The following is a 24,194-nucleotide window of genomic DNA, read 5'->3' on the forward strand; positions in this document are numbered from 1 at the left end:
GACTACAGACATGACTACAGCTCATGTCTGTAGCCATTAAGTGCTTGGAAAGGCTGGTAATGGCTCACATCAACACCATTATCCCAGAAACCCTAGACCCACTCCAATTTGCATACCGCCCTAACAGATCCACAGATGATGCAATCTCTATTGCACTCCAATTTGCCCTTTCCCACCTGGACAAAAGGAACACCTATGTGAGAATGCTATTCATAGACTACAGCTCAGCGTTCAACGCCATAGTGCCCTCAAAGCTCATCACTAAGATAAGGATCCTGGGACTAAACACTCCCTCTGCAACTGGAACCAGGACTTCCTGACGGGCCGCCCCCAGGTGGTAAGGGTAGGTAGCAACACATCTGCCATGCTGATCCTCAACACTGGAGCTCCCAGGGGTGCGTGCTCAGTCCCCTCCTGTACTCCCTGTTCACCAACGACTGCATGGCCATGCACGACTCCAACACCATCATTAAGTTTGCTTGATGACACAACAGGGGATGGCCTGATCACCGACAACGGCGAGACAGCCTATAGGGAGGAGGTCAGAGACCTGGCCGGGTGGTGCCAGAATAACAACCTATCCCTCAACGTAACCAAGACTAAGGAGATGATTGTGGACTACAGGGGAAGGAGGTCCGAGCATTCTCATCGACGGGGCTGTAGTGGAGCAGGTTGAGAGCTTCAAGTACCTTGGCGTCCACATCAACAACAAACTAGAATGGCCCAAACACACCAAGACAGTCGTAAAGAGGGCACGACAAAGCCTATTCCTCCTCAGGAAACAAAAAATACTTGGCATGGGTCCTGAGATCCTCAAAGGGTTCTACAGCTGCAACATCGAGAGCATCCTGACTGGTTGCATCACTGCCTGGTACGGCAATTGCTCGGCCTCCGACAATTCTACTCTCCTCTATTCTACTATATTCTACTGTATTCTACTGTGTTCTACTCTATTCTACCGTGTTCTACTCCATTATACTGTATTCTACTGTGTTCTACTCTATTCTACTGTATTCTACTCTATTCTACTGTATTCTACTGTGTTCTACTCTATTCTACTGTATTCTACTGTGTTCTACTGTATTCTACTGTATTCTACTGTGTTCTACTCTATTCTACTCTATTCTACTGTATTCCACTCTATTCTACTGTGTTCTACTCTATTCTTCTGTATTCTACTCTATTCCACTGTATTCTACTCTATTCTACTGTATTCTACTGTATTCTACTGTATTCTACTCTATTCTACTGTATTCTACTGTGTTCTACTCTATTCTACTGTATTCTACTGTATTCTACTCTATTCTACTGTATTCTACTGTGTTCTACTCTATTCTAATGTGTTCTACTGTATTCTACTGTATTCTACTGTATTCTACTCTATTCTACTGTATTCTACTGTGTTCTACTCTATTCTACTGTATTCTACTGTGTTCTACTCGAATCTACTGTATTCTCCTCTATTATACTCTATTCCGTTCCATCTCATATTGCACAAATGAACAGCTAACCTGGTTTCACGGCACAACGCCTCTCCCCTATTTTACCCAGATAGTTTGTGTGTGTATTGGTATTGATATGTAGGGTACGTGTGCCTTTTAAAATGTATTTTGTTATTAATTTAGTTCTGTCCTTGAGCTGTTCTTGTCTATTAATGTTCTGTATTATGTTTCATATTTTGTGTGGACCGCAGGAATAGTAGCTGCTGCCTTTGCAGCTAATGGGGATAATAATTAAATAATTAAATAATAATGAAATACCAACACATATTATATTCTACTCTACTCTACCCTACTCTACTCTACTCTACCCTACCCTACCCTACCCTACTCTACTCTACTCTACTCTACTCTACTCTACTCTACTCTACTCTACTCTACTCTACTCTACTCTACCCTACTCTATTCTACTCTACTCTACTCTACACTACCCTACTCTACTCTACTCTACTCTACCCCCCCCCCCCAAATCTACCATAGAGATATTCAAACTGATCTTAGATCAGTTATAGTGCCCACTACTCCCAAATTATTACCCTGGCAGTCCATCTATCCCAGAATCCCTAGCTGAGCTGCGTCTCTGATAGTCTAAGTCTATGCTGTAGCAGGATCACAATCAAGAAGAAGCAACCGCAACTAAAACTACAACCAAGGATATTTTGCTCACGCAGTACCCGACGGACAGAGAAGGCAGTACCCCGGTAATGACATTACTATACATTTGACCGGATACTTTTTTTCTACTCTGTTGATGTCAAACCGATTGGAAGGAATATTGTCTGGTATGTTGTGAATATCTGTGTTGGTCCTTTTTTTTTGCATGTCAAGAAGACGAAGGTTTCCTGACCACATCACCCGAAGTCAGAATGACAGCAAACTGGCATGAAAATGGTTTTCTGTTTTGTAAAAACGAGTCATGCGGCATGGCCAAAACGACATGGTAGATGTTTATTACGTGTTTGTTATAACCTTTCTGGCGCGCTATATTGTAATTTAGCAGTGTGCGCAACATTGTAAGGGTTGCTTCGCTAATTGATCTCGTAGTCTGTAGAATTTCATTTACGACATTGTTATGCTTCTTCGGTGTATGTTGACTTTGCGAAAAAGCACTTCTCAAACCCGTTAAGCCTGATACTTCATCAAATCATCTTCCCGAAAAAAACATTTTTAGGTAGGAGAGGGGTAGTATATTGTTTTGGGGCAAGGTTATTCGTCATTGATGTCAACTACATATTACGTCGAATAAACTACTGCCATAGAGATCCTATTAAACTACTAGAGCGGTTATGTCGGTAACCAGTTTATAATCGCCAATATATCACCGCTAAGTCCAATATCCAGGCACTCCGCATTGCGTCGTGCGTAAGAACAGCCCATAGCTGTGCTATATTGACCATATACCACACCCCCCTCCCCCTCTCGGACCTTATTGCTTTATTATTCCATGTGGTTGGAAAGACAACAAATACATATGTATCAGATAACTGAAGTGAACAACAAACCCTACTCTGATGTAGCATCTACACAGGACTATCTCTCTGGTACAGCAAGGTAGTGAAGAGACATTACTTCTGTAGCTCAGTTGGTAGAGCATGGCGCTTGTAACGCCAGGGTAGTGGGTTCGATCCCCGGGACCACCCATACGTAGAATGTATGCACACATGACTGTAATTCGCTTTGGATAAAAGCGTCTGCTAAATGGCATATATTTTATATTATTATTATTATATTATTACATATACAATACCGTTCAAAAGTTTGGGGTCACTTAGTTTGCGGTTCTTGTTTTTGAAAGAAAAGCACATTTCTTGTCCATTAAAATAACATCAAATTGATCAGAAATACAGTGTAGACATTATTAATGTTGTAAATGACTATTGTAGCTGGAAACGGCTGATTTATTGAATATCTACATTAGCATACAGAGGCCCATTATCAGCAATCATCACTCCTGTGTTCCAATGGCACTTTGTGTTAGCTAATCCAGTTTTAAAAGGCTAATTGATCATTAGAAGACCCTTTTGCAATTATGTTGGCACAACTGAAAACTGTTGTCCTGATTACAGAAGTAATAAAACTGTCCTTCTTTAGACTAGTTGAGTATCTGGAGCATCAACATTTGTGGGTTCGATTACAGGCTCAAAATGGCCAGTAACAAAGACTTTCTTCTGAAACTCGTCAGTCTATTCTTGTTCTGAGAAATGAAGGCTATTCCATGTGAATTTCTAGACAGAGTTGCAAAGAAAAAGCCATTTCTCAGACTGGCCAATAAAAAGAAAAGATTAAGATGGACAGAGGAACTCTGCCTCGAAGGCCAGCATCCCGGAGTCGCCTCTTCACTGTTGACGTTGAGACTGGACAGAGGAACTCTGCGTAGAAGGCCAGCATCCCGGAGTCGCCTCTTCACTGTTGACGTTGAGACTGGACAGAGGAACTCTGCGTAGAAGGCCAGCATCCCGGAGTCGCCTCTTCACTGTTGACGTTGAGACTGGACAGAGGAACTCTGCGTAGAAGACCAGCATCCCGGAGTCGCCTCTTCACTGTTGACGTTGAGACTGCACAGAGGAACTCTGCCTAGAAGACCAGCATCCCGGAGTCACTTCTTCACTGTTGACGTTGAGACTGGACAGAGGAACTCCAGCATCCCGGATCCTTCACACTGATGACAGGGATTTGGGCCTTGTCTTGACAAAGCAGTATATCCTTTGCTTCGGACTCATTAAAGAAAATATCTTTGTCCAATATGAGGTGAGTAATCGCTGCTCTGATGTCCAGAAGCTCTTTTCGGTCATAAACGACAGGTAGCAAAAACCTTATATACAAAATAAGTTACAAACAATGTGGAAAAAAAACTAACAAAATAGCAACAGTTGTAAAACGGCACCATTATTTGGTTTAAACCATTTAACTTAAAAATGTAAATATGCTATTTATTTATGCAATTCATCCTTTACAATTGTTCATGCACAGGTGCTTTTGTTTCGGAATACAGCCAATCATTTCACCTGTGAAATGGTTATATTGGTTATATTATTATCCTTTTGGATTCTACTTTGTCAAAGGAAGCATTAATTGGACTTGATTAATTACTAATTACTTAATTACTCTATTACTAATCGAATCTACAAATAAAGTTGATAAAAATGGATTCAACTGTAATGTTTGTATTGTAAGGGAAACTAAATCAGGCTTATAGGTCTATATTTATAGACTTTGTAGGTTTATACAAAAACATATCCTTGAATCTCTCTAAACATAAGTATTGTTATTATTTATTTTTTATTTATATATTTTCTCAAATATTTATTTTAAATCTAGTAATCAATCTGTACTCTATTCAATCTAGTAATCCATCTGTACTCTATTCAATCTAGTAATCCATCTGTACTCTATTCAATCTAGTAATCCATCTGTACTCTATTCAATCTAGTAATCCATCTGTACTCTATTCAATCTAGTAATCCATCTGTACTCTATTCAATCTAGTAATCCATCTGTACTCTATTCAAACTAGTAATCAATCTGTACTCTATTCAATCTAGTAATCCATCTGTACTCTATTCAATCTAGTAATCCATCTGTACTCTATTCAATCTAGTAATCCATCTGTACTCTATTCAATCTAGTAATCCATCTGTACTCTATTCAATCTAGTAATCCATCTGTACTCTATTCAATCTAGTAATCCATCTGTACTCTATTCAATCTAGTAATCCATCTGTACTCTATTCAATCTAGTAATCCATCTGTACTCTATTCAAACGAGTAATCCATCTGTACTCTATTCAATCGAGTAATCCATCTGTACTCTATTCAATCTAGTAATCTATCTGTACTCATTTACATTTTTACATTTACATTACATTTAAGTCATTTAGCAGACGCTCTTATCCAGAGCGACTTACAAATTGGTGCATTCACCTTATGACATCCAGTGGAACAGTCACTTTACAATAGTGCATCTAAAACTTAAGGGGGGGGGGGTGAGAGGGATTACTTATCCTATCCTAGGTATTCCTTAAAGAGGTGGGGTTTCAGGTGTCTCCGGAAGGTGGTGATTGACTCCGCTGTCCTGGCGTCGTGAGGGAGTTTGTTCCACCATTGGGGGGCCAGGGCAGCGAACAGTTTTGACTGGGCTGAGCGGGAGCTGTACTTCCTCAGTGGTAGGGAGGCGAGCAGGCCAGAGGTGGATGAACGCAGTGCCCTTGTTTGGGTGTAGGGCCTGATCAGAGCCTGGAGGTACTGAGGTGCCGTTCCATCTGTACTCTATTCAAACGAGTAATCTATCTGTACTCTATTCAATCTAGTAATCCATCTGTACTCTATTCTATCTAGGATTCCATCTGTACTCTATTAAATGTCAAAATTGGGATTCTTGAGGTCAATTTGCAGTGTACAAATTATTTATAACTACAGTGCATTTGGAAAATATTCAAACCCCTTGACTTTTTCCAAATTTGGTTACGTTACGGCCTTATTCTAAAATGGATTAAAATGTTGTTTATTTTCTTGTCATCTATATACACACAATACCCCACAATGACAAATCAAAAACTGTTTTTTAGAAATGTTTGCATATTTACTAGAAATAAAAAACTATATATATAGTATATATAACCTTCTGGAAGGTTCTCCCATCTCCGCAGAGGAACTCTTGAGCTCTGTCAGAGTGACCATCGGGTTCTTGGTCACCTCCCCGACCAAAACCCTTCTCCCTCAATTGCTCAGTTTGGCTGGGCGGCCAGCTCTAGGAAGAGTCTTGGTGGTTCCAAACTTCTTCCATTTAAGAATGATGGAGGCCACTGTGTTCTTGGGGACCTTCAATGCTGCAGACATTTTTTGATACCCTTCCCCAGATCTGTGCCTCGACACAATCCTGTCTCGGAGCTCTAAGGACAATTCCTTCGACCTCATGGCTTGTTTTTGCTCTGACATGCACTGTCAACTGTGGGATCTTACATAGGCCAGGTGTGTGTCTTTCCAAATCAGGTCAATTGAATTTACCACAGGTGGACTCCAATCCAGGAGACAAAACGGCAAGGAAACGTCATTTTAATTTTATAATATTACTGTCTTATTATCTATTTGTCAGCTTTGTTACTTTATTTGTTGTGAAAGGGTTCGTAACTAAGCATTTCACGGTTAAGTCTATACTTGTTGTATTCGGGTGCATGCGACAAATAACATTTGGTTTGATTTAGTAGTCAGTGATAATGGCTCTGAGCTGCCACTGCTCTCACTGGTTTAGGAATGGTGGGTGGCTCTGTAAATCCCCCACAAACAAACTCTCTCTCTCTCTCTGTGTGTGTCTCTGTGTCTCTCTCTCTCTCTCTCTCTCTCTCTGTCTCTCTCTCTCTCTGTCTGTCTGTCTGTCTGTCTGTCTGTCTGTCTGTCTGTCTGTCTGTCTGTCTGTCTGTCTGTCTGTCTGTCTGTCTGTCTGTCTGTCTGTCTGTCTGTCTGTCTGTCTGTCTGTCTGTCTGTCTCTCTCTCTCTCTCTCTCTCTCTCTCTCTCTCTCTGTCTCTCTCTCTCTCTCTCTCTCTCTCTCTCTCTGTCTCTCTGTCTCTCTGTCTCTCTCTCTCTGTCTCTCTCTCTCTCTCTCTCTCTCTCTCTCTCTCTCTCTCTCTCTGTCTCTCTCTCTGTGTCTCTCTCTCTCTCTCTCTCTCTCTGTGTCTCTGTCTCTCTCTCTCTCTCTCTCTCTCTCTCTCTCTCTCTCTCTCTCTCTCTCTCTCTCTCTCTCTCTCTCTCTCTGTGTCTCTGTTTCGCTGTCTCTCTGTCTCTCTCTCTCTCTCTCTCTCTCTGTCTCGCTGTCTCTCTGTTTCTGTCTCTCTCTCTCTCTCTCTCTCTCTCTGTGTCTCTGTGTCTCTGTCTCTCTGTCTCTCTCTCTCTGTCTCTCTCTCTGTGTCTCTGTCTCGCTGTCTCTCCAGTGTGATTGGCCATGATGACTGAATCAGGAGTGGACTCTGAGCCCAAGCAGCAGAAGGAGAAAGGAGGGAAGGCAGTTGAACACTTCCCAGCTGCCACTGGACACAGTTCACCAGCCAGAAATAACCAGGTGAGCCTTCCACGTGCATTCATATTCAGCTACAGTACAGTTTGACTTGTGCCCAATGGGGGAGCTCGGAATTTCTGGGTTGACAACTTTTCAGCCATAAAATATAGTGGTTCCTACTTTAAAAAGTTGCATGCTTACACCACGGGACTTAGAGGTACCCTGCATCACTGCTTCATTGCTTCAGACCGCCACAAGGGGGAGTTAGAGGCCCCAAGGTTTTTATATGACCAATCATATCGAGTGATTCCAATGACAAATTTGAAACAGTCCCTGGTGACTTTAGCAAATATGGCTGACAAAACATTACGAGGAAGCAAATGTAGTTATAACGTCATAACGAGTCAAGCAACAAAAAAAAAATACAATTGAGAGGAATATTTTAGTTAATGTGGAGACAAATGATTGTGCATATTTGTTTGTAATGTAATTCATTTACAAAAATCACGATTTAGCAGGTTTTTCCCTTTTTTTACCATATCCAATACCAGGTGTATCAAACTAATTCATTAAGCAGGGAGCAGAACCCTCAACATTGCCCCGAAGTCCAGCACGCTAACAACTGTGCCCAAATGTATTAATTGGGGTTGGGGCCGATTGTGGCTAAAAACACTTTATCAATTGGAATCTTTAACGTGAAAGGGGGAAAGGTATTATGATTAGTTTTTCACAAGGCGTAGCAGGATTCTGCAAACAATGTTTGATGAGGATGGGCTATTAGCTGAACAATAGACTATTCAACCTTTACTAAAGAATTGTCTAATAGCTGAGCTTCAGTTGAAGTAGGGAGTTTACATACATCTTAGCCAAATATATAACTCAGTTTTTCACAACTCCTGACATTTACTCCTAATAAAATTTCCCTGTTTTAGGTCAGTTAGGATCACCACTTTATTTTAAGAATGTGAAATGTCAGAATGATAGTAGAGAGGATGATTTATTTCAGCTTTTATTTCTTTCATCACATTCCCAGTGGGTCAGACGTTTTCCATACACTCAATTAGTATTTGGTAGCATTGCCTTTAAATTGTTTAACTTGGGTCAAACGTGTCGGATAGACTTCCACAAGCTTCGCACAATAAGTTGGGTGAATTTTGTCCCATTCCTCCTGACAGAGCTGATGTAACTGAGTCAGGTTTGTAGGCCTCCTTGCTCCCACACAATTGTTCAGTTCTGCTGACAAATTTTCTATAGGATTGAGGTCAGGGCTTTGTGATGGCCACTCCAATACCTTGACTTTGTTGTTCTTAAGCCATTTTGCCACAACTTTGGAAGTTTGCTTGGGGTCATTGTCCATTTGGAAGACACATTTGCCACCAAGCTTGAACTTTCTGACCGATGTCTTGAGATGTTGCTTCAATTTTCCTGCCTCATGATGCCATCTATTTTGTGAAGTGCACCAGTCCCTCCTGCAGCAAAGCACCGTCACAACATGATGCTGCCACCCCCATGCTTCACGGTTGGGATGGTGTTCTTCGGCTTGCAAGCCTCCCCCTTTTCCTGCAAACATTACAATGGTCATTATGGCCAACAGTTCTATATTTGTTTCATAAGGCCATAGGACATTTCTCCAAAAAGTACGATCTTTGTCCCCATGTGCAGTTACAAACCGTAGTCTGGCTTTTTTATGGTGGGTTTTGGAGCAGTGGCTTCTTCCTTGCTGAGCGGCCTTTCAGGTTATGTCGATACAGGACTCGTTTTACTGTGGATATAGATACTTTTGTACCTGTTTCTTCCAGCATCTTCACAGGGTCCTTTGCTGTTGTTCTGGAATTTATTTGCACTTTTCGCACCAAAGTACGTTCATCTCTAGGAGACAGAACGCGTCTCCTTCCTGAGCGGTATGATGGCTGAGTGGTCCCATGGTGTTTATACTTGTGTACTATTGTTTGTACAGATGAATGCTGTACCTTCAGGCGTTTGGAAATTGCTCCCAAGGATGAACCAGACTTGTGGAGGTCTACAATTTTTTTTGTTGTGTTCTTGGCTAATTTCTTTAGATTTTCCCATGATGTCAAGCAAAGAGGCACTGAGTTTGAAGGTAGGCCTTGAAATACATCCACGGGTACATCTCCAATTGACTCAACTGATGTCAATTAGCCTATCAGAAGCTTCTAAAGCTATGACATCATTTTCTGTAATTATTCCAAGATGTTTAAAGGCATAGTCAACTTAGTGTATGTAAACTTCTGACCCACTGGAATTGTGATACAGTGAATTATAAGTGAAATAATCTGTTCTGTGAACAATTGTTTGAAAAATTAGATGTCCTAACCAACTTGCCAAAACTATAGTTTGTTAACAAGACATTTGTGGAGTGGTTGAAAAAAATGAGTTTTAATGACTCCAATCTAAGTGTATGTAATCGTTTTGAGAACGACACAAATATACATTTTCACAGCTTGTATGATGGCAATTCGCATATACTCCAGAATGTTATGAAGAGTGATCAGATGAATTGCAATTAATTGCAAAGTCCCTCTTTGCCATGCATTTCAGCCCTGCCACAAAAGGACCAGCTGACATCATGTCAGTGATTCTCTCGTTAACACAGGTGTGAGTGTTGATGAGGACAAGGCTGGAGAGCACTCTGTCATGCTGATTGAGTTCGAATAACAGACTGGAAGCTTCAAAAGGAGGGTGGTGCTTGGAATCATTGTTCTTCCTCCAACAACCATGGTTACCTGCAAGGAAACACGTGCCGTCATCATTGCTTTGCACAAAACGGGCTTCCCAGGCAAGGATATTGCTGCCAGTAAGAATGCACCGAAATCAACCATTTATCGGAGCATCAAGAACTTCAAGGAGAGTGGTTCAATTGTTGTGAAGAAGGCTTCAGGGCGCCCAAGAAAGTCCAGCAAGCGCCAGGACCGTCTCCTAAAGTTGATTCAGTTGCGGGATCGGGGCACCACCAGTACAGAGCTTGCTCAGGAATGGCAGCAGGCAGGTGTGAGTACATCTGCACACACAGTGAGGCAAAGACTTTTGGAGGATGGCCTGGTGTCAAGAAGGGCAGCAAAGAAGCCACTTCTCCCCAGGAAAAACATCAGGGACAGACTGATATTCTGCAAAAGGTACAGAGATTGGACTGCTGAGGACTTGTCTGGAGAAGACAAGGTGAGCGCTACCATCAGTCCTGTGTCATGCCAACAGTAAAGCATCCTGAGACCATTCATGTGTGGGGTTGCTTCTTAGCCAAGGGAGTGGGCTCACTCACAATTCTTCCTAAGAACACAGCGATTAATAAAAAATGGTACCAACACATCCTCTGAGAGCAACTTCTCCCAACCATCCAGGAACAAATTCTGACAAACTCCAAGCATTGATTATGCAAGAACGGGCTGCCATCAGTCAGGATGTGGCCCAGAAGTTAATTGACAGCATGTCAGGGCAGATTGCAGAGGTCTTGAAAAATGAAGGGTCAACACTGCAAATATTGACTCTTTGCATCAACTTCATGTAATTGTCAATAAAAGCCTTTGACACTTATGAAATGCTTGTAATTATACTTCAGTATTCCATAGTAACATCTGACAAAAATATCTAAAGACACTGAAGCAGCAAACTTTGTGGAAATTAATATTTGTGTCATTCTCAAAACTTTTGGCCACGACTGTACACACGTTATTGAATATTTATGAAATGCATATTGTTATATTTGGTCATGCCAATACAGAACACTATCAAATGCTCCTCAAAGATGCCCTCTTTTGGTCAAACTAGCAATAACTTGCAGTAACAGAAGAAATGGCAGAGAATTGAATGACGAGACACAGAATGCTGCAGTAGCACTCAGGGTGTGCTGCAGCATGACTCAACTTTTAAAGGACGAACCACTGTATATTATATTGGATTGAGAACGTTGACTTATAATATTGGTGGTTTGAGAACGGAGTCACTTTGGGCTGGCAGACTGCAGATGGTCTGTTTCTCTGTGGTGTGTGAGTTTGGGCTGGCAGACTGCAGATTGCCTGTTTCTCTGTGGTGTGTGAGTTTGGGCTGGCAGACTACAGATGGTCTGTTTCTCTGTGGTGTGTGAGTTTGGGCTGGCAGACTGCAGATGGTCTGTTTCTCTGTGGTGTGTGAGTTTGGGCTGGCAGACTACAGATGGTCTGTTTCTCTGTGGTGTGTGAGTTTGGGCTGGCAGACTACAGATGGTCTGTTTCTCTGTGGTGTGTGAGTTTGGGCTGGCAGACTGCAGATTGCCTGTTTCTCTGTGGTGTGTGAGTTTGGGCTGGCAGACTACAGATGGCCTGTTTCTCTGTGGTGTGTGAGTTTGGGCTGGCAGACTACAGATGGCCTGTTTCTCTAGAAGCTAAAGCTAAAATGTTATCTTCAGTACGTGCTTGTCAACAGAGGTCGCCTTGAGCCAGATGCACTCATCTGTAGGCTAAATCCTCCTCAGCTTCCAAGACAGGCAACAATAGTGTAGACCAGTGGTTCTCAAACCTCTTGTCAAGGACAAACAACCGTTCCACCCCCAACATGGGTAACATGGTGTTTTGGGTAACATGGGGTTTTGGGTAACATGGTGTTTTGGTAACATGGTGTTTCGGTAACATGGGGTTTTGGGTAACATGGGGTTTTGGGTAACATGGGGTTTTGGGTAACATGGTGTTTTGGGTAACATGGGGTTTTGGGTAACATGGTGTTTTGGGTAACATGGTGTTTTGGGTAACATGGTGTTTTGGGTAACATGGGGTTTTGGGTAACATGGTGTTTTGGGTAACATGGTGTTTTGAGTAACATGGGGTTTTGGTAACATGGGGTTTTGGGTAACATGGTGTTTTGGGTAACATGGTGTTTAGGGTAACATGGTGTTTTGGGTAACATGGTGTTTAGGGTAACATGGTGTTTTGGGTAACATGGGGTTTTGGGTAACATGGTGTTTTGGGTAACATGGTGTTTTGGGTAACATGGTGTTTTGGGTAACATGGGGTTTTGGGTAACATGGTGTTTTGGTAACATGGGGTTTTGGTAACATGGGGTTTTGGGTAACATGGTGTTTTGAGTAACATGGGGTTTTGGGTAACATGGGGTTTGGGTAACATGTGGTTTTGGTAACATGGGGTTTTGGTAAAATGCTGTTTTGAGTAACATGGGGTTTTGGTAACATGGGGTTTTGGGTAACATGGTGTTTTGGGTAACATGGTGTTTTGGGTAACATGGTGTTTTGGGTAACATGTGGTTTTGGTAACATGGGGTTTTGGTAACATGGGGTTTGGGTAACATGAGGTTTTGGTAACATGGGGTTTTTGTAACATGGTGTTTTGGTAACATGGGGTTTTGGTAACATGGGGTTTGGGTAACATGGGTTTGGGTAACATGGGGTTTTGGGTAACATGGGGTTTGGGTAACATGGGGTTTGGGTAACATGGGGTTTGGGTAACATGGGGTTTTGGTAACATGGTGTTTTGGGTAACATGGGGTTTGGGTAACATGGTGTTTTGGGTAACATGGGGTTTTGGTAACATGGGGTTTGGGTAACATGGGGTTTGGGTAACATGGGGTTTTGGGTAACATGGGGTTATGGTAACATGTTGTTTGGGTAACATGGGGTTTTGGGTAACATGGGGTTTGGGTAACATGGGTTTTGGGTAACATGGGGTTTTGGGTAACATGGGGTTTTGGTAACATGGTGTTTTGGGTAACATGGGGTTTTGGGTAACATGGTGTTTTGGGTAACATGGGGTTTTGGTAACATGGGGTTTTGGGTAACATGGGGTTTTGGTAACATGGGGTTTTGGGTAACATGGGGTTTTGGGTAACATGGGGTTTTGGGTAACATGGGGTTTGGGTAACATGGGGTTTGGGTAACATGGGGTTTTGGTAACATGGGGTTTGGGTAACATGCGGTTTTGGTAACATGGGGTTTGGGTAACATGGTGTTTTGAGTAACATGGGGTTTTGGTAACATGGGGTTTTGGGTAACATGGGGTTTTGGGTAACATGGGGTTTTGGTAACATGGGGTTTTGGGTAACATGCTGTTTTGAGTAACATGGGGTTTTGGTAACATGGGGTTTTGGGTAACATGGTGTTTTGGGTAACATGGGGTTTTGGGTAACATGGGGTTTTGGGTAACATGGGGTTTTGGGTAACATGGGGTTTTGGGTAACATGGTGTTTCGGTAACATGGTGTTTTGGGTAACATGGTGTTTTGGGTAACATGGGGTTTTGGGTAACATGGGGTTTTGGGTAAGATGGTGTTTTGAGTAACATGGGTTTTGGTAACATGGGGTTTTGGTAACATGGGGTTTTGGGTAACATGGGGTTTTGGGTAACATGGGGTTTTGGGTAACATGGGGTTTTGGGTAACATGGTGTTTTGAGTAACATGGGGTTTTGGGTAACATGGTGTTTTGAGTAACATGGGGTTTTGGGTAACATGGTGTTTTGGGTAACATGGGGTTTTGGGTAACATGGGGTTTTGGGTAACATGGGGTTTTGGTAACATGGGGTTTTGGGTAACATGGTGTTTCGGTTCATTTAAGAAACTAGCTCAATGAGGTCTGTTTTGCATTCTATTCCGGAGCCACCACACCTGATTCAACTAATCATCAAGCCCTTCAGGTGTGATAGCTCAGCGCTGGCACACAATTGTGAAATGTCTGGGGTTTGAAAACCAAATGCTACAGAAAGAGGAGAGACTCAGGTCCAGCACTAAGGGTGTGTCTTTAAGGGCACCCTATTCCCTACATAGTGTACTACTTTAGACCAGAGTCCTTGGGCCCTATTCCCTACATAGTGCACTTTTAGACCAGAGTCCTATGGAATCCTATTCCCTATATAGTGCACTACTTTAGACCAGAGTCCTATGGAACCCTATTCCCTATATAGTGCACTACTTTTTGAGCAGAATCCTATGGGGCTCTGTAGTGCAGGGAATATGGTTCCTTTTGGGACATGGCCTAAGTCATAGGAGGGGAATTTTCTCCAGGACTCTCAGGTCAGGAGAATACAGAGGTCAGGGCTGATCTAAGCTCAGTTTTGTGTTTCTGAGCCTAATTGTTAAGGTTGTGATTTTGAGAGTAAACTGATCCTAGGTCTTGCCCTAAAGGGGCATCTTCTCACATGAGGTAGTTTAGTTTAACTATCCCTCCATGTAGCCACTCTGACTGATTCTCACATACGGACATGGTAAACTGATCCTAGGTCTGTGCTCTCGACTCTTGTGTAGAAGTCTGAATCATTTCAGCTTAACTAAAAAAAACATGGCAATTCTGAATTAATTCCAGAGTTGTTGGGTAGGCTGCTCACTGTGGAATCTGTCTCTGTAGAGTCCTAAACCTTTTCGGGTTTAGAAAGGAGAAGAGAGGAGGAGGAGAGACAGAGAGGAGGAGGAGAGACAGAGAGGAGGAGAGACAGAGATGGAGGAGGAGAAGAGACAGAGAGGAGGAGAGACAGAGAGGAGGAGAGACAGAGAGGAGGAGAGACAGAGAGGAGGAGAGGAGGAGAAGAGACATGAGGAGGTTTTGGAGAAGAGACAGAGAGGAGGAGAGACAGAGAGGAGAAGAGACAGATGGAGGAGGAGAGACAGAGAGGGGAGAGAGAGAGGAGAGACAGAGAGGAGGAGAGGAGAAGAGACAGGGGAGGGGTAGACAAAGAGGAGGAGAGACAGAGAGGAGGAGAGGGGGAGAAGAGACAGAGAGGAGGAGAGGAGGAGAAGAGACAGAGAGGAGGAGAGACAGAGAGGAGGAGAGGAGGAGAAGAGACAGAGGGGAGGAGAGACAGAGAGGAGGAGAGACAGAGAGGAGAAGAGACAGAGAGGAGGAGAGACAGAGAGGAGGAGAGGAGGAGAAGAGACAGAGAGGAGGAGAGACAGAGAGGGGAGAGACAGAGAGGAGAAGAGACAGAGAGGAGAAGAGACAGAGAGGGGGAGAGAAAGAGAGGGGGAGAGACAGAGAGGAGAAGAGACAGAGAGGAGAGAGACAGAGAGGAGGAGAGACAGAGAGGAGGAGAGACCGAGAGGAGAAGAGACAGAGAGGGAGAGAGACAGAGAGGGAGAGACAGAGAGGAGGAGACAGACAGAGAGGGGGAGAGGGGGAGAGAGGGAGAGACAGAGAGGAGAAGAGACAGAGAGGGGGAGAGACAGAGAGGAGAAGAGACAGAGAGGAGAAGAGACAGAGAGAGGGAGAGACAGAGAGGAGGAGAGGAGGAGAGGCAGAGAGGAGGAGAGACAGAGAGGAGGAGAGACCGAGAGGAGAAGAGACAGAGAGGAGGAGAGACAGAGAGAGGGAGAGACAGAGAGGAGGAGAGACAGAGAGGAGGAGAGACCGAGAGGAGAAGAGACAGAGAGGGAGAGAGACAGAGAGAGGGAGAGACAGAGAGGAGGAGAGACCAAGAGGTGGAGAGACAGAGAGGAGGAGAGACAGAGAGGAGGAGAGACAGAGAGGGAGAGAGACAGAGAGGGAGAGACAGAGAGGAGGAGAGACAGAGAGGAGGAGAGACAGAGAGGAGGAGAGACAGAGAGGGAGAGACAGAGAGGGAGCGAGACAGAGAGGAGGAGAGACAGAGAGGAGGAGAGACAGAGAGGAGGAGAGACAGAGAGGAGGAGAGACAGAGAGGGAGAGAGACAGAGAGGGAGAGAGACAGAGAGGGAGAGACAGAGAGGAGGAGAGACAGAGAGGAGGAGAGACAGAGAGGAGGAGAGACAGAGGAGGAGAGACAGAGAGGAGGAGAGACAGAGAGGAGAGAGACAGAGAGGAGGAGAGACAGAGAGGAGGAGAGACAGAGAGGAGGAGAGACAGAGAGGAGAAGAGACAGAGAGGAGGAGAGACAGAGAGGAGGAGAGACAGAGAGGAGGAGAGACAGAGAGGAGGAGAGACAGAGAGGGAGAGAGACAGAGAGGGAGAGACAGAGAGGAGAGAGACAGAGAGGAGGAGAGACAGAGAGGAGGGAGAGACAGAGGAGGAGAGACAGAGAGGAGGAGAGACAGAGAGGAGGAGAGACAGAGAGGAGGAGAGACAGAGAGGAGGAGAGACAGAGAGGAGGAGAGACAGAGGAGGAGAGACAGAGAGGAGGAGAGACAGAGAGGAGGAGAGACAGAGAGGAGGAGAGACAGAGAGGAGGAGAGACAGAGAGGAGGAGAGACAGAGAGGGAGGGAGGAGGAGAGACAGAGGAGGAGGAGAGACAGAGAGGAGGAGAGACAGAGAGGGAGAGAGACAGAGAGGGAGAGACAGAGAGGAGGAGAGACAGAGAGGAGGAGAGACAGAGAGGAGGAGAGACAGAGGAGGAGAGACAGAGAGGAGGAGAGACAGAGAGGAGGAGAGACAGAGAGGAGGAGAGACAGAGAGAGAGGAGAGACAGAGAGGAGGAGAGACAGAGGAGGAGAGACAGAGAGGAGGAGAGACAGAGAGGAGGAGAGACAGAGAGGAGGAGAGACAGAGAGGAGGAGAGACAGAGGAGGAGAGACAGAGAGGAGGAGAGACAGAGAGGAGGAGAGACAGAGAGGAGGAGAGACAGAGAGGAGGAGAGACAGAGGAGGAGAGACAGAGAGGAGGAGAGACAGAGAGAGGGAGAGACAGAGAGGAGGAGAGACAGAGAGGACAGAGAGACAGAGAGGAGGAGAGACAGAGAGGAGGAGAGACAGAGAGGAGGAGAGACAGAGAGGGAGAGACAGAGAGGGAGAGAGACAGAGAGGAGGAGAGACAGAGAGGAGGAGAGACAGAGAGGAGGAGAGACAGAGAGGAGGAGAGACAGAGAGGGAGAGAGAGAGAGAGAGAGAGACAGAGAGGGAGAGACAGAGAGGAGGAGAGACAGAGAGAGGAGAGACAGAGGAGGAGAGACAGAGAGGAGGAGAGACAGAGAGGAGGAGAGACAGAGAGGAGGAGAGACAGAGAGGAGGAGAGACAGAGAGGAGAAGAGACAGAGAGGAGAAGAGACAGAGAGGAGGAGAGACAGAGGAGGAGAGACAGAGAGGAGGAGAGACAGAGAGGGAGAGAGACAGAGAGGGGAGAGACAGAGAGGAGGAGAGACAGAGAGGAGGAGAGACAGAGAGGAGGAGAGACAGAGGAGGAGAGACAGAGAGGAGGAGAGACAGAGAGGAGGAGAGACAGAGAGGAGGAGAGACAGAGAGGAGGAGAGACAGAGGAGGAGAGACAGAGAGGAGGAGAGACAGAGAGGAGGAGAGACAGAGAGGAGGAGAGACAGAGAGGAGGAGAGACAGAGAGGAGGAGAGACAGAGAGGAGGAGAGACAGAGAGGAGGAGAGGAGGAGAGACAGAGAGGAGGAGAGACAGAGAGGAGGAGAGACAGAGAGGGAGAGAGACAGAGAGGGAGAGACAGAGAGGAGGAGAGACAGAGAGGAGGAGAGACAGAGAGGAGGAGAGACAGAGGAGGAGAGACAGAGAGGAGGAGAGACAGAGAGGAGGAGAGACAGAGAGGAGGAGAGACAGAGAGGAGGAGAGACAGAGAGGAGGAGAGACAGAGGAGGAGAGACAGAGAGGAGGAGAGACAGAGAGGAGGAGAGACAGAGAGGAGGAGAGACAGAGAGGAGGAGAGACAGAGGAGGAGAGACAGAGAGGAGGAGAGACAGAGAGGAGGAGAGACAGAGAGGAGGAGAGACAGAGAGGAGGAGAGACAGAGAGGAGGAGAGACAGAGAGGAGGAGAGACAGAGGAGGAGAGACAGAGAGGAGGAGAGACAGAGAGGAGGAGAGACAGAGAGGAGGAGAGACAGAGAGGAGGAGAGACAGAGAGGAGGAGAGACAGAGAGGAGACAGAGAGGAGGAGAGACAGAGAGGAGGAGAGGAGGAGAGACAGAGAGGAGGAGAGACAGAGAGGAGGAGAGACAGAGAGGGAGAGAGACAGAGAGGGAGAGACAGAGAGGAGGAGAGACAGAGAGGAGGAGAGACAGAGAGGAGGAGAGACAGAGGAGGAGAGACAGAGGAGGAGAGACAGAGAGGAGGAGAGACAGAGAGGAGGAGAGACAGAGAGGAGGAGAGACAGAGGAGGAGAGACAGAGGAGGAGAGACAGAGAGGAGGAGAGACAGAGAGGAGGAGAGACAGAGAGGGAGAGAGAGAGAGGAGGAGAGACAGAGAGGAGGAGAGACAGAGAGGAGGAGAGAGACAGAGAGGAGGAGAGACAGAGAGGAGGAGAGACAGAGAGGAGGAGAGACAGAGAGGAGGAGAGACAGAGAGGAGGAGAGACAGAGAGGAGGAGAGACAGAGAGGAGGAGAGACAGAGAGGAGAGAGACAGAGAGGAGAGAGACAGGGAGGAGGAGAGGAGAGGAGAGACAGAGAGGAGGAGAGACAGAGAGAGAGACAGAGAGAGAGAGACAGAGAGGAGAGAGACAGGGGGAGAGACAGAGAGGAGAGAGACAGGGGGAGAGACAGAGAGGAGGAGAGACAGAGAGGAGAGAGACAGAGAGGAGAGAGACAGGGGAGAGACAGAGAGGAGGAGAGACAGGGGGAGAGACAGAGAGGAGGAGAGACAGGGGGAGAGACAGAGAGGAGGAGAGACAGAGAGGAGGAGAGACAGAGAGGAGGAGAGACAGAGAGGAGGAGAGAAAGAGAGGGGGAGAGACAGAGAGGAGAAGAGACAGAGAGGAGAAGAGACAGAGAGGGGGAGAGAAGAGAGGGGGAGAGACAGAGAGGAGAAGAGACAGAGAGGAGAGAGACAGAGAGGAGGAGAGACAGAGAGGAGGAGAGACCGAGAGGAGAAGAGACAGAGAGGGAGAGAGACAGAGAGGGAGAGACAGAGAGGAGGAGACAGACAGAGAGGGAGGGGGACAGAGGGAGAGACAGAGAGGAGAAGAGACAGAGAGGGGGAGAGACAGAGAGGAGAAGAGACAGAGAGGAGAAGAGACAGAGAGAGGGAGAGACAGAGGAGGAGAGAGAGGGAGAGGCAGAGAGGAGGAGAGACAGAGAGGAGGAGAGACAGAGGAGGAGAGACAGAGAGGAGGAGAGACAGAGAGGAGGAGAGACAGAGAGGAGGAGAGACAGAGAGGAGGAGAGACAGAGAGGAGGAGAGACAGAGAGGAGGAGAGGAGGAGAGACAGAGAGGAGGAGAGACAGAGAGGAGGAGAGACAGAGAGGAGAGAGAGACAGAGAGAGGAGAGACAGAGAGGAGGAGAGACAGAGAGGAGGAGAGACAGAGAGGAGGAGAGACAGAGGAGGAGAGACAGAGAGGAGGAGAGACAGAGAGGAGGAGAGACAGAGAGGAGGAGAGACAGAGAGGAGGAGAGACAGAGAGGAGGAGAGACAGAGGAGGAGAGACAGAGAGGAGGAGAGACAGAGAGGAGGAGAGACACAGAGGAGAGAGACAGAGAGGAGGAGAGACAGAGGAGGAGAGACAGAGAGGAGGAGAGACAGAGAGGAGGAGAGACAGAGAGGAGGAGAGACAGAGAGGAGGAGAGACAGAGGAGGAGAGACAGAGAGGAGGAGAGACAGAGAGGAGGAGAGACAGAGAGGAGGAGAGACAGAGAGGAGGAGAGACAGAGAGGAGGAGAGACAGAGAGGAGGAGAGACAGAGAGGGAGAGACAGAGAGGGAGAGAGACAGAGAGGAGGAGAGACAGAGAGGAGAGAGACAGAGGAGAGACAGAGAGGAGGAGAGACAGAGAGGGAGAGAGACAGAGAGGGAGAGAGACAGAGAGGGAGAGACAGAGAGGAGGAGAGACAGAGAGGAGGAGAGACAGAGAGGAGGAGAGACAGAGGAGGAGAGACAGAGAGGAGGAGAGACAGAGAGGAGGAGAGACAGAGAGGAGGAGAGACAGAGAGGAGGAGAGACAGAGAGGAGGAGAGACAGAGAGGAGAAGAGACAGAGGAGGAGAGACAGAGAGGAGGAGAGACAGAGAGGAGAGAGACAGAGAGGGAGAGAGACAGAGAGGGGAGAGACAGAGAGGAGGAGAGACAGAGAGGAGGAGAGACAGAGAGGAGGAGAGACAGAGGAGGAGAGACAGAGAGGAGAGAGACAGAGAGGAGGAGAGACAGAGAGGAGGAGAGACAGAGAGGAGGAGAGACAGAGGAGGAGAGACAGAGAGGAGGAGAGACAGAGAGGAGGAGAGACAGAGAGGAGGAGAGACAGAGAGGAGGAGAGACAGAGAGGAGGAGAGACAGAGAGGAGGAGAGAGACAGAGGGAGGAGAGGAGGAGAGACAGAGAGGAGGAGAGACAGAGAGGAGGAGAGACAGAGAGGAGAGAGAGACAGAGAGGGAGAGACAGAGAGGAGGAGAGACAGAGAGGAGGAGAGACAGAGAGGGGAGAGACAGAGGAGGAGAGACAGAGAGGAGGAGAGACAGAGAGGAGGAGAGACAGAGAGGAGGAGAGACAGAGAGGAGGAGAGACAGAGAGGAGGAGAGACAGAGGAGGAGAGACAGAGAGGAGGAGAGACAGAGAGGAGGAGAGACAGAGAGAGGAGAGAGAGAGGAGGAGAGACAGAGGAGGAGAGACAGAGAGGAGGAGAGACAGAGAGGAGGAGAGACAGAGAGGAGGAGAGACAGAGAGGAGGAGAGACAGAGAGGAGGAGAGACAGAGAGGAGGAGAGACAGAGGAGGAGAGACAGAGAGGAGGAGAGACAGAGAGGAGGAGAGACAGAGAGGAGGGAGAGACAGAGAGGAGGAGAGACAGAGAGGAGGAGAGACAGAGAGGAGACAGAGAGGAGGAGAGACAGAGAGGAGGAGAGGAGGAGAGACAGAGAGGAGGAGAGACAGAGAGGAGGAGAGACAGAGAGGGAGAGAGACAGAGAGGGAGAGACAGAGAGGAGGAGAGACAGAGAGGAGGAGAGACAGAGAGGAGGAGAGACAGAGGAGGAGAGACAGAGAGGAGGAGAGACAGAGAGGAGGAGAGACAGAGAGGAGGAGAGACAGAGAGGAGGAGAGACAGAGAGGAGGAGAGACAGAGGAGGAGAGACAGAGAGGAGGAGAGACAGAGAGGAGGAGAGACAGAGGGAGAGAGAGAGAGGAGGAGAGACAGAGAGGGAGGAGAGACAGAGAGGAGAGAGACAGAGAGGAGGAGAGACAGAGAGAGGAGAGACAGAGAGGAGGAGAGAGAGAGAGGAGGAGAGACAGAGAGGAGGAGAGACAGAGAGGAGGAGAGACAGAGAGGAGGAGAGACAGAGAGGAGGAGAGACAGAGAGGAGAGAGAGAGGAGAGAGAGAGAGGGAGAGACAGAGAGGAGGAGAGACAGAGAGAGAGACAGAGAGAGAGACAGAGAGGAGAGAGACAGGGGGAGAGACAGAGAGAGAGAGAGACAGGGGAGAGACAGAGAGGAGGAGAGAGAGAGGAGAGACAGAGAGGGAGAGAGAGGGGAGAGACAGAGGGAGGAGAGACAGGGGAGAGACAGAGAGGAGGAGAGACAGGGGGAGAGACAGAGAGGAGGAGAGACAGAGAGGAGGAGAGACAGAGAGGAGGAGAGACAGAGAGGAGGAGAGAAAGAGAGGGGGAGAGACAGAGAGGAGAAGAGACAGAGAGGAGAAGAGACAGAGAGGGGGAGAGAAAGAGAGGGGGAGAGACAGAGAGGAGAAGAGACAGAGAGGAGAGAGACAGAGAGGAGGAGAGACAGAGAGGAGGAGAGACCGAGAGGAGAAGAGACAGAGAGGGAGAGAGACAGGAGGGAGAGACAGAGAGGAGGAGACAGACAGAGAGGGGGAGGGGGAGAGAGGGAGAGACAGAGGAGAAGAGACAGAGAGGGGAGAGACAGAGAGGAGAAGAGACAGAGAGGAGAGAGAGACAGAGAGAGGGAGAGACAGAGAGGAGAGGAGGAGAGGCAGAGAGGAGGAGAGACAGAGAGGAGGAGAGACAGAGAGGAGAAGAGACAGAGAGGAGGAGAGACAGAGAGAGGGAGAGACAGAGAGGAGGAGAGACAGAGAGGAGGAGAGACCGAGAGGAGAAGAGACAGAGAGGGAGAGAGACAGAGAGAGGGGAGAGACAGAGAGGAGGAGAGACCAAGAGGTGGAGAGACAGAGAGGAGGAGAGACAGAGAGGAGGAGAGACAGAGAGGGAGAGAGACAGAGAGGGGAGAGACAGAGAGGAGGAGAGACAGAGAGGAGGAGAGACAGAGAGGAGGAGAGACAGAGAGGGAGAGACAGAGAGGGAGCGAGACAGAGAGGAGGAGAGACAGAGAGGAGGAGAGACAGAGAGGAGGAGAGACAGAGAGGAGGAGAGACAGAGAGGGAGAGAGACAGAGAGGGAGAGAGACAGAGAGGGAGAGACAGAGAGGAGGAGAGACAGAGAGGAGGAGAGACAGAGAGGAGGAGAGACAGAGGAGGAGAGACAGAGAGGAGGAGAGACAGAGAGGAGGAGAGACAGAGAGGAGGAGAGACAGAGAGGAGGAGAGACAGAGAGGAGGAGAGACAGAGAGGAGAAGAGACAGAGAGGAGAAGAGACAGAGAGGAGGAGAGACAGAGAGGAGGAGAGACAGAGAGGAGGAGAGACAGAGAGGGAGAGAGACAGAGAGGGAGAGACAGAGAGGAGGAGAGACAGAGAGGAGGAGAGACAGAGAGGAGGAGAGACAGAGGAGGAGAGACAGAGAGGAGGAGAGACAGAGAGGAGGAGAGACAGAGAGGAGGAGAGACAGAGAGGAGGAGAGACAGAGAGGAGGAGAGACAGAGAGGAGGAGAGACAGAGAGGAGGAGAGACAGAGAGGAGGAGAGACAGAGAGGAGGAGAGACAGAGAGGAGGAGAGACAGAGAGGAGGAGAGACAGAGAGGAGGAGAGGAGGAGAGACAGAGAGGAGGAGAGACAGAGAGGAGGAGAGACAGAGAGGGAGAGAGACAGAGAGGGAGAGACAGAGAGGAGGAGAGACAGAGAGGAGGAGAGACAGAGAGGAGGAGAGACAGAGGAGGAGAGACAGAGAGGAGGAGAGACAGAGAGGAGGAGAGACAGAGAGGAGGAGAGACAGAGAGGAGGAGAGACAGAGAGGAGGAGAGACAGAGAGGAGGAGAGACAGAGGAGAGACAGAGAGGAGGAGAGACAGAGAGGAGGAGAGACAGAGAGGAGGAGAGACAGAGAGGGAGAGAGACAGAGACGGAGAGACAGAGAGGAGGAGAGACAGAGAGGAGGAGAGACAGAGAGGAGGAGAGACAGAGGAGGAGAGACAGAGAGGAGGAGAGACAGAGAGGAGGAGAGACAGAGAGGAGGAGAGACAGAGAGGAGGAGAGACAGAGAGGAGGAGAGACAGAGAGGAGGAGAGACAGAGGAGGAGAGACAGAGAGGAGGAGAGACAGAGAGGAGGAGAGACAGAGAGGAGGAGAGACAGAGAGGGAGAGAGAGAGAGGAGGAGAGACAGAGAGGAGGAGAGAGAGAGGAGGAGAGAGACAGAGAGGAGGAGAGACAGAGAGGAGGAGAGAGACAGAGAGGAGGAGAGACAGAGAGGAGGAGAGACAGAGAGGAGGAGAGACAGAGAGGAGGAGAGACAGAGAGGAGGAGTACACAGAGTTGTATGCGACCTTTAGTTTCTTGACAACTTCTCTCATGGAATAGCCTTCATTTCTCAGAACAAGACTGACGAGTTTCAGAAGGTTTCTGGCAATTTTGAGTCTGTAATCAAACCCACAAATGCTGATGCTCCAGATACTAAATTAGTCTAAAGAAGGACAGTTTTATTGCTTCTTAATCAGAACAACAGTTTTCAGCTGTACAATTTGATTTGATTTGACACACATACACACACACGCACTCACAGACGTACTGACACACATACACACACAG

General features: G+C 47.5%; 1 protein-coding gene across 1 annotated transcript in view; it reads left to right on the forward strand.

Moving 5' to 3' along the window:
* Positions 1 to 2,141: 2,141 nt before the first annotated feature.
* LOC124009677 (band 4.1-like protein 3) overlaps positions 2,142 to 24,194 on the forward strand; it is a 134,356-nt gene continuing 112,303 nt past the window's right edge. The window contains exons 1-2 of the mRNA XM_046321728.1: positions 2,142 to 2,281; positions 7,425 to 7,552. Coding sequence (XP_046177684.1) covers positions 7,436 to 7,552 — 117 coding nt within the window. The 5' untranslated portion in view covers positions 2,142 to 2,281; positions 7,425 to 7,435. The remainder of the gene's footprint in view (positions 2,282 to 7,424; positions 7,553 to 24,194) is intronic.

This window comes from Oncorhynchus gorbuscha, linkage group LG22 (genome assembly GCF_021184085.1).
Source record: "Oncorhynchus gorbuscha isolate QuinsamMale2020 ecotype Even-year linkage group LG22, OgorEven_v1.0, whole genome shotgun sequence".
NCBI lineage: Eukaryota > Metazoa > Chordata > Actinopteri > Salmoniformes > Salmonidae > Oncorhynchus > Oncorhynchus gorbuscha.